General features: G+C 45.8%; 1 protein-coding gene across 2 annotated transcripts; it reads right to left on the reverse strand.

Annotated features, from left to right (window-relative positions):
• Positions 1 to 303: 303 nt before the first annotated feature.
• KLF6 (KLF transcription factor 6) lies at positions 304 to 9,415 on the reverse strand. Of its 2 annotated transcripts, none has more exons than XM_054632561.2 (4): positions 8,887 to 9,415; positions 5,424 to 5,997; positions 3,570 to 3,693; positions 304 to 3,150 (listed from the first exon to the last, which is right to left on the reverse strand). In XM_054632561.2, the coding sequence occupies exons 1-4, from the start codon at positions 8,986 to 8,988 to the stop codon at positions 3,099 to 3,101; spliced, it is 852 nt and encodes a 283-aa protein (XP_054488536.1). In that variant the 5' UTR covers positions 8,989 to 9,415; the 3' UTR covers positions 304 to 3,098. The 2 variants fall into 2 exon arrangements, with proteins under 2 accessions (XP_054488536.1, XP_077027698.1); XM_077171583.1 differs by lacking the exon at positions 8,887 to 9,415 and adding an exon at positions 7,863 to 8,344.
• Between the last annotated feature and the right edge of the window lie 962 nt (positions 9,416 to 10,377).

Below are 10,377 nucleotides of genomic sequence, written 5' to 3' on the forward strand. Positions count from 1 at the left end.
GCATTCACCTCTCCAGAACAAGCGATTTGAAATGAAGGTGCAGCCTTGCAGCAACAATCACATTAACTATTTATTCCGCTGAGGCAAACCACGAGTCAAGAGCAGCTTTTCAGAGATGGAGGAACTCCTAGTTTCTACTGCCAACATTATTTTCCCAGCAGGGCTTGTCTTCCACAAAGTGACCTGACCCAAAGGTGTTTGCACCCGTGACCAGGTGTGACTCAAGACAAAACAGCAACATAGTACTTGACATTGTTTGGTGTGTAGGACTTGGAGAGAAGAAAGATGAAAACAGACACGTGATGCTGATAAGAATTTCTTTTTATGTTATTCCAATAAAAAATACATTCATACAGAAATATAACAATCTTGCAAAAAACAATTTCAAATAAAATCTTGTAAAACAAAATTTTTACAAAAATCTTACAAAGAGATTCTTTAGATAACAGGGTGCTTCAAAAACAAAAAAAGAAATTTCACTAATAGAAACTTTTTCTTCTTAAATTTCAAGCAAAAATGTTTTATTTTTTTTATTTTTCAGCTTGATTGAGGCTCAGTTATCACCTGAACAAAATGTACTTGCTTATTAAGAAAATTACAGGCATTTGACATATGGCACACAGCCCCACCCCATCCACACAAGTCTGATAGTATTTCACAATTGAGACAAGCCAGTGCAAGTTTTTTTTTTGTTTGGGGTTGGTTTGTTTGTTTTTAATTTTCTTTTTGATTTCTTGTTTATAATAATTACGGCTAAGCCAAGGACAATGCAAACAAGGAGTTAAAAATACAATAAAACCCAATCGTAAATAGAAATTCATTTTCTGGAAATTTTTTCTGTTTGGGGGAAGAAAAAAAAAAGTGCATTTTCAGGCAATTTAAATTAAAAATGAAATGAGAATGATTTAAGCCTGTGTGTTCCATAGAACCAGATCACTTGCATATACTTTTTTTAAACCACTTATCTACATACATTTCCAGGAAGATATACCAAAATATTAGCAGAGTAAGCAAGACTGATAATTAATAGTAAAAGAAACAGGTCACATGTTTCATTGCATCAACTGTAGTGAGCTGGTTTAAAAAAAAACAAAACAAAACTGGTTTTGGACAGACTATTCCTACTCTAGGGAAAAACAGTCTTTATTTTAGCTGAACTATGTAAAATTAGAGCTTAACCACCACAACGACTAGCTCACTCACAGGTCCTCCAGTAAGCTGGAAGGCCAAAACCCGAGTGTACTTCTTCTGCACACAGCTAATATTCTTTTAGCATGCCAAAATTCGGTTCATATCATTCTTAAATGGCCACAGATACGCTATTCCAGACAACCTAATAACTACAAAACACAGTCAGCAGTCTGAGAAGGACTGAATGCCAACAAAGCCTTTAGCATATCATTAAGCTAAAGGTAAAGCCTCTAAAAATGCTAGATTTTAATTAACTGTATCTTTCATTTCTTTGTCTCCTTAATGACCATATTGCAGGGAGGAAGGGGGAAGAGGGAATATTTTGATGGGCTGTGGCATTTTCTAGCTATGTGTTCTAATTCTTTTCCTTTTAAAAAAAATATTTATATATTATCTATATATATACACACATACACAGACTGTACACACAAATATACATACACAATTATTTTTCTGCCCACTTTTAAAAAAAAAGTAATATAGTTTCTTTCTGTATGACCAACAGATAGCTAGATATATAGATGTGAAACTTGTGCCTTTTAAGCAAATACATCTTTTAATACTTCTGTATCTTTAATATGTATGAAAACTTGACATATTAAGTACAGTTGGGGTGTGTATATACACAGTTGTTGTGCAAGGTCAATATAAAAAAAGTCTCAAGGTGGCAGAACTGGTCAGGTATTCAATTGGCATATGCATTATACTGTAACACAGTCAAATTGTCTAAGTTAAACAAATACTGTACTGACATGAATGACTTTTCTCTATATTTGTCTTTGTGAAGGAGGACCCTGGAAGTAACCTTTTTTTCCCCTCATATTATACATTTGATACAGTACAATGCCAGGTGAAAAGAGAGCCTTAATAAAGCATGCATCACCCATACCCCTGTATAAGACCCCCTGCAAGAGAAGGTCACTTGCATAAGGCACCATTATTAAGGTCAACAGTGCATTAACAGCTAGAAAACCAGAAGTTAGTCCTCAAGGCATAAATAAGAGAAAAATTAGCTGCATGAGAAAAATCAGTTTCTAACCAATAGTGGTTTTATCCACCCAACAAAAAAATTATTCATGTTCCATACATTATGTAACATTAGACCAATTGTATTTTAGCTGCTCTTAACTGGAATCAAAACTGCAGTCCTGATTAAAGAATGGAAAAGCATATAGTTCCCCAGAACCATGCAATAACCTTTGTATTATAATGAAAAGTTATAGTTGTGTTACATTTGTAAATACACAGCTTATACAATGGATTACAAATGAGCTCTGTAGCAAGTAAAACAAGCTACTTGACACATTGCACGTTTAATAGCTGCACCAGACACCTAAAGCTCCTCTCACACAGGAACAGGGAGGTTCCCCATTTCCATTCTGGCATCCTGACTCTTTTTATTCCCCCCTCTCCCCCTCTCAGGTTTTCCCTCTAAAAAGGTGCAGACACCCCTCCCCCCACCCCTTGGAAATGATTGGTGGTCGTCCCATCTCACGAGATATTCCTCACATACAAGACATTCAGACTATTTTTTTTCTCTTACAGTTATAAAACAACCACAAGAAAAAAAATGTGCCTCAGCATACAGTCATCAAGAGATCCTCATCGCATACAGTCGCCCAATCATTAACATTCTCAGTGCACATGCTCACGGCAAAGGCTTAGGAGCCACTCAGAAGGTTAGATACCAGTGTATGAGTCCAGGAAACCCCAAACATCACGCACCGCGGTTGCTATGCCGTTCTTACATGACTTATTAGCCCTCAAAAGACCTTCAAGGAAGTGAGGTCCTGGAGGCAACTGGGTAGGGTGCAAAATGGCATGCTTTGGCTGGAACACGCATCCCTCCGCTCAAGGCTCTTCAACCTTGACGCCTCTTAGCCCGCAGGATTCACCTCTTGACCCACTCAGAGGTGTCTCTTCATGTGAAGGGCCAGGTGGTCAGACCTGGAAAAACACCTGCAAGGCAAGAGCGAGGCTGCGCGTTAGCCCGCGGCCGCCAGAACGCGACACGCGACGCGCACGCGGGGCTGAGGCGCCTCCCCTCGCTCTGCTGCTCCCAAGCACAGCTGCTGGAGGAGGGACTTGGCATTCCTGGGGCACGTGGGAGTGCTCAAGGTGGCTGTGGGCACCCAGGAGCTCTGCAGATGGGTGGCAGCACTGCGGACTTCTCAACACTCAGCTGCAAGATCAGGCTACAAACCACTTCCCAACGATTAGTAAAATGGAAGGGTTTTTCCAGCCTAAATAGGCAATGCTTCCTTAAAACTACCAGACATGGTGGGGTTCCCAAATAATTCCTATGAAAAGCAGCATAGACTGGCTTTCCAACAAGCATTAAAAATAACTATTTAAAAGGGTACACTTCAACCACATACCTGTCACAGTGACTACATTTAAAAGGCTTGGCACCAGTGTGCTTTCTGAAGTGTCTGGTTAATTCATCACTTCTTGCAAAACGCCACTCACACCCTTCCCATGAACATCTGTAAGGCTTTTCCCCTACAAAGAAAGCAGATTACATGTTAGTCATGACTTCATTCAAAGACAGGTGCTATCATTTTCTATGTAAACCTCCTTCACTCCTCCAAAGACAGACAATTTTATTCAACCTATCTGAATGCTTCAGAACACACAAGCAAAGAAGGCTCACAAAATTCATCCACATGATTCCTACTTGTCTTGCTGCAACAGCACATCAAATAATTTCATTCTCACAAAAAATAATAATAAAAAAAAGTGATTAAACAGGCTCCCAGGAAACAAAGGAATCCAGCCCTCTACCATTCCTGTTCATCCGTAATGGCAGGCTTACTCCCAAACAGGTACCATTCACCTCACAAAGGTGATTAAAGACAGCACAGCTAGGCTCCAAAATGCAATTAGGCTACTGTATTGCATCAAAGTCCTCTGTCACTCACTCATCTGCATAACATGCAACCTCCTTTTTGCTGAGCCACTTATTCTTGGAAAAGCCTGCGTACCACTTTGAACACTGCTATTTCAGCATTCAAGAAATACCACTTCCATTCACAGGAACGTTCTCAACCAGACAGCACCAGAACACCAGTTCTGCAATACTTCTGAGCCTGGCAGCTATTTATGTCTGCTCAACAACCACGGTTTCAGAGGAAATATTTTTTTTCTTTTGAAATAATCCTGTTTTATCTGACTTCTGCACGACAATGGGAGCATCCAAGCTTGCTCAGACTTCCCATAAAAGCCACAAAATGTTAAGCTCATGAGTCAAAATAGAATCTTCTCCCTGAATTCTCTTTCCCACATGTTAGGGGGAAAAAATAAAAAAGCCAATCATCCATATAGGTGTTTGGATTGGTACACCAAGAGCACCATGCCAGTTCCTCACATTAAGCTATGCCTACTGAGCCAAGGCACAGCTCTACATATCTAACTGCTGTCATAAAGAGATGTCAAATAATAATGCTCAAACAAGCACATCAGCAGGCTACTTCAACCATAAAATATTTATAAAAGCCCTGAAGTGTCTATCTTCCTCACTTTCTTTCCCAGTAACACACAGGATTGTTATTTTTAGTTCAGGCTTCATAAAAATAAAATGCTGTTGTTCAGTAATTTGGGATCAAATTATACAGTGGATCATACATTTAAGTCCAATTGGGCAGATGTGTCAGAAGGACAACAACACACTGTGGCTTTCCAAGATTTTTTGCTGATAACAATGGCACGCATTGGTGTTAAATGAGCTACAAATATAGCTATACTTAATATAATCAAGGCCTTGGTATGTTTGATAAAATAGACCCAATGTGGACTGAAGCATAAAAACAAGTTCTAACAGTGTTTAGTGATCTGACTGATTTTTAGATACATGTGCCTTTTTTTAGCAAAAAAAGTCCTAGCTCACTTTTGCTTTAAAAATAATTGTCAAGAAAGGCCTGGCACCTATTTTGGCTGGACCTTTGCTCCTGAAGACCACGTGCTGCTGCAGCTTCCCAGCCCCTGCCTGCTTAGACGAGTGGCTCCTATTTGCTGTGACAGCAGCCTAATCCACCAGCAAGTGCCCTGGCTCATGAAGGGAATGAGGAAGTGATGTCTTCCATGCTGGTAAGCCTCTGCTGCTATTACATCATCTCTCCAAACCTGGGCTACCACCCAGTGATTGAGTAATGCTGTGACACCACCACCACCACCACCACGGGGTATTCCCTACAGCAGATGCCAGGTCTTAATAAGCATTAAGGGTTACTAACCTGTATGAGTGCGCTGATGTGCTTTCAGATGTGAACTTTTGGTGTAAACTTTCCTGCACCCGTTAAAGTGACACCTGTGGACACGCCTTCTGCCATCGGGCGAGGTGTCACCAGCCGAGGGTGTACCTTTCTCTGCAGTCTTTCCAGTGGTACCGGTACGGATTTTCCCCGGTGAATGCAACTCACCCGGCGTACAATTCCATATCTGGGAAGAAGGCTCCTTGCTGAGCTCAGGAGAGGAAGGGGGAGTGGAAGTGACAGATGAACTCAAGTTTCCTGAACTGGCTAAAACATCGCTGATAGGGTCAGAGGTAAACTTTGTCGTGGGCGAGAGCTCCTCAGAGCTGTCTGAAGATTCGCTGCTCACGTCAGAATTCAAACTGTTGGTCTCTAAGTTCTGACTAGCAAGATTGTCCTCTTTTGGGACACATGTATTCTTCAGTTCAGATTCCTCCTTTTTCTCACGTGCCAGAATAATTTTGGTCCAGAGATCCTCTTGGCTATCAAATTTGATTTCAGATGCAGAAACATAACAGGGTTCACTCTGAAGATACCGTTCCAGCTCCAGACATGTCTAGGTGAAAGAGAAGGAAAAAAACAGAGGAAAGTTACAGGCCTGCTTAAAAATAAACCAAATTATTTTACACTTCAAAAGGCATGCAGGAATGTAGTATGTTCGATTTGAGGTTTCTGGGTTCAAAACAAATTAAAGGCTCCTCAAGCCGTAACTAGGTGACTGTTACGATGAAAAGAAATCAGTTTTCAAGACCTGGGCAAGAGTTCAAACACACAGCTGAAGGTGCAAGTCAGCTTTGGTTTCCAAAATAGCATTCTAATGACTCAGTTAAATTATCATCACTCTCATCACAAAACCTGTGTTTTCAGCAGGCTGATGTTGAAAAGGACCGTAGAGAACCACAACACAAAACTACACTTCGCTCTTGCACCTTGACTAATTTCAAGTTGTTTTGTATCTCTCTCACACAAACACGAGGCTGAAAAGACCCAACTGAACACAATGTGCTCTGACACCCAGCTAAAACCCAAACCCTGTGTCAGAAAACAAAGCCACATTTCAGCATGGCTGCGAGGCTGCCGGCCTGTCTTCTGGGGACATCAATGGAGCAGCAGACATCCTCCCATTTCCTGTGCATGAGAACACAGCACACTCGACTTTCAAAGAATGTCATTTCCAAGCACACTGGCATGCACACCACATAAGCCAAACTGCTCCCATGCATGTTCAGAGGAACACGGAGAACTTCAACAACAGAGGAGAGGGGAGGAAAAAAGTTCCAGAATAGAAATGTTCTGTTCTATAGGATGCAAAATGGGAAATTACTCTGAGGTCCTGCTGGGAGTCCCACAATGAACAAGAACTTTATCTACTGGCCAAGAGTGCAACTGTATGAGTCATCTCTTTCTTTCACGCAATGCCAAAGGAGACTTCCTTTTAAAACCATGACCATCTGCCAAGAAAGTACTCTGCAAATGTACATGTAACAGTACATGGACAACTTCCCCCCAACCACATTCCCCTGACTCCATGACAGAAAACAAAACAAAAAACAAAACCACTCTAAATGGGTGAAACTGTGGGTTTCAATTTCATTTCACCCTGCTGACTTTCTAGCCATCTTTAAGAGAACGGGAAAAAAAGGAGAAAAAAAAACCAAAAAGGAACGTGAACTGTTATGGCAACAAGCTGATGTTTCAGGATTATTCTTTCCACTATAGGAAATGATCCATATGGAAGCTTTACACAGAAAACGGACACACCAAGTTTCCAAAGCAAACACTACTTATTTTAGCAAGATCATCTTTTCCAAGCCCGGTAGCAAAACCCGGTCCCAAATGCCACACATTCCCCCCACAGCCCCTTTCCATCTGCCCATGAGCAGAGCCGCCATGGGAGCAGCCTCCTTTCTCCCCCAGCACTGTTCCAGTAAACTGGGTCACATGCTCTGGTCAGGCTCCGAGTGTGGGCAAAAATTGGACAGAAAAATCAGAACCACGAACAACCCCCAAAAACCAAACCCACTGTTGCACACGGTATTTATGTATTTGTCTATAATTAGGGAACGGGGTTGCAGTGCTTTTAAAAACAAGAAGGGTTTCTACAGGGACAGCACAATAGTGCTTTGATTTTCCGTGAAAACAAGCAAAAAAAAGCATTTATTAAGATCTTGTTAAACTTTCATATTCCCGGCTAATTTAAATTCCTCATTAGGTAGATTAGTAATGGGGAGCAGAGTGAAGCTCTCCGAGTTTAAATGCCTCTGAAGGCTACTGGGAACGAGGGCTGGCGCTTCGCCAAGAGCCCGAATGCCTGAAGGAAACTACTTAGCTCCATTTCAATCACGTACTATGGAGCTGCCGCTCTGAAAGGGGAGCGGGGGGGAGGGAGAGGGGAAAAAAAAAAAAAAAGTCATTGCATACAATTAGTAGGCATGTGAAGGTTGTAACACTTTGCATTTCAGCCTTCTGGGAAAGGCTCCTTCGTCCTTGTGCAAAGCCAGCAGGTATCCGATCCGGTGCCCGGGCTGAGCAGCCCCCGCCGGGCAGCGAGCGCAGCGCCGGCCCCGCTGCCCCGAGCCCCGCGGGGCTGTCAGAGCCCGCCGTCCCGCTGCTCGGACCGCAGTAAAAAGAGGAAGGGAAGGGAAAAAAAAAGGGCAAAAAAATATGTCCATTAAAGGGAAGAAGGCTCCGTTCTTCTCCCTTGCCGGCCACGGCAATTAGCACAAGGGGATCGCTGTCATATGACTGACAACTCACGGGCTCGACAAAGCTCCCTGCGCTGGGAACAGCCGCGCTCTGTGCATGAACATACACATGCATACACACGGACACGGTGTGTACCGACACTCCTGGAGGGCTTCACCCCGTCTTCGCCAGGTACAAAAACAATAATAGTATACATTTGCAGAAAAAAAAATTAAACAAAGCAAAACCAAAAAAACACCAGCAAAAAAAAAATAAAAATCAAAAACATAAACCACAGCACAGGGCGCACGCAACCCTTGGCCAAGGCAGGGAGCTCGGATGACAAGACCCAGCTGTGGAGTCTGGACCGGGTACAAGCGCAAAACTTTTGCCAGGACTCGGTGTGGAGCGAGCGGCGGCTCGGCGCGGCTGCGGAGCGGAGCGGCCGCGGACGCTGACAGCCCCCGGCAGCGCCGGCGGTAAACAGCGAGAGACGGGGATGCGCAGCTCCTTCATCCGCCTCGGGACTGTTCCCCCCAGACAGCCGACTGCTCAAAGCCGAAACACCTGCTTCAAAACATCTCTGCACATTTGTGCAGAATTCTCAATTCTCCCCAAACTCCTCGCTGACACTTGGGCTTCTTTTTTTTTTTTTTTTTGCCTTTTTTTTTTTCTTTTTCTTTCTTAAATCCGCTTATCCTTTAATACGGCTTAAAAAAAAATCCCCGACAACAACAACAACATCGACATCCTCGTTTACCTGTTGCCAATATTCCTCCAGGGACGGCAAGGCTGAGAAGTAACCCGTGTCGTGCACAATCTGGAGTTCCTGGAAGATGCTGCACATTGGGAGAACATCCATGTCTCAAGTTGCAACAACAAAGTCAGTGCTGGTTACCAAAAATACAGATGCCTCCTTTATGTGCAGGGGTTGCGGGGTGTATGCGGGGGGGTGTCAACCTCTGCTCTCAGTTTCCAAGCCCCCCCCCCCTTCCTCCAGAGATGAAAAAAAGAAAAAAAAATAAAATTGTATATATAGAGATATATATTAATTCCTTGAGGAGCTCGGGGAGGAAAAAAGACCCAAAGTTTCATGCAAAGTTTAATCGCACAGCAGGGCAGGACGTCTCCCGGGGCGGGCGCGCGGCTGTCCCCCCTCCCGCGGCCGGCGGACCTGGCGCAGGAGCGGCCCCAATATTTGCAAACACGGCGCGGACTCTGCGAGCGGAGCCCCCCGCAAAACTTCCCTATTCAAAGCTCTGCCCGGCCGCGCCGCCGCCCCGCCCCCGCGCCCGCCCCCGCCCCGCGTGATCCCGGCGCGCCGCCCGCCGCCGCCGCCCAATCCCCGCCGCGCGCCCCGCGACCCGCGTGCCGATGACGTCAGAGCCGCCCAATCGCCGCGCCGCAGACATCGCGGCTCCTCCTGGCGTGACCGAGCCCGGCCGTGACGGCTCCCGCCATTGGCCCGATTCGAAATTCGCCCCCTCCTGATTGGCCGGCCCGGCGGCAGGCTATTTTTAGCAGGGTATATAAAGCGGGGAAGCAGCGGCTGGAGTTTTTTTTTTCCGAAGGGGCGGTGTGTGCGCGCGGAGCGGCCGCGCGGGGGAGGGGAGCGGCGCTGCCGGCGGCGGCCGCGGGGGGCGCTGCGGAGCCGGGCCGGGGCTCTGCCGGGCCTGAGCAGGGGCGTCCCGTCGTGTCCGTCTGTCCGGGGGCAACCGTGACCCTCTCGGGCCTGAGCAGGGCTGTCCCGTATGTCCGGGGGTAACCGTGACCCCCCGGGCCTGAGCAGGGCTGTCCCGTCTGTCCGGGGGTAACCGTGACCCCCCGGGCCTGAGCAGGGCTCTCCCGTCTGTCCGGGGGTAACCGTGACCCCTCGGACCTGTGTGAGGGTAACCGTGACCCGCGCTCGGCTCTGCACAGGGCTGTCCCGTCTGATGGGCATAACCGAGACCCCCTCACAGCACCTTCCCCCTGAGGCTTTGAAGCAGCGCCCACAGGCGCTGCAGGCCCCTGCGTTGTGCCTTCCAGTGAGCAGGAGGGTTTGGATGTTTCTGTCCTTCCTTTGTCCCCCGAGGGACAGCTGAGGTGTCCCCCTCAGCGACACCTTGGACGGAAATTGGGTCCGAAATCAGACCTGGATGATGGTCCTGGAGCTTCACGAAGAGAGAGATCTTTGCATGGATGAATGACACAGCGGATGCTCCTGGCCACCATCCGACACTGCCTCTCCCAATTCCACCTCAGCACAGAT

This window comes from Agelaius phoeniceus, chromosome 1, assembly GCF_051311805.1.
Source record: "Agelaius phoeniceus isolate bAgePho1 chromosome 1, bAgePho1.hap1, whole genome shotgun sequence".
Classification (NCBI taxonomy): Eukaryota; Metazoa; Chordata; class Aves; order Passeriformes; family Icteridae; genus Agelaius; species Agelaius phoeniceus.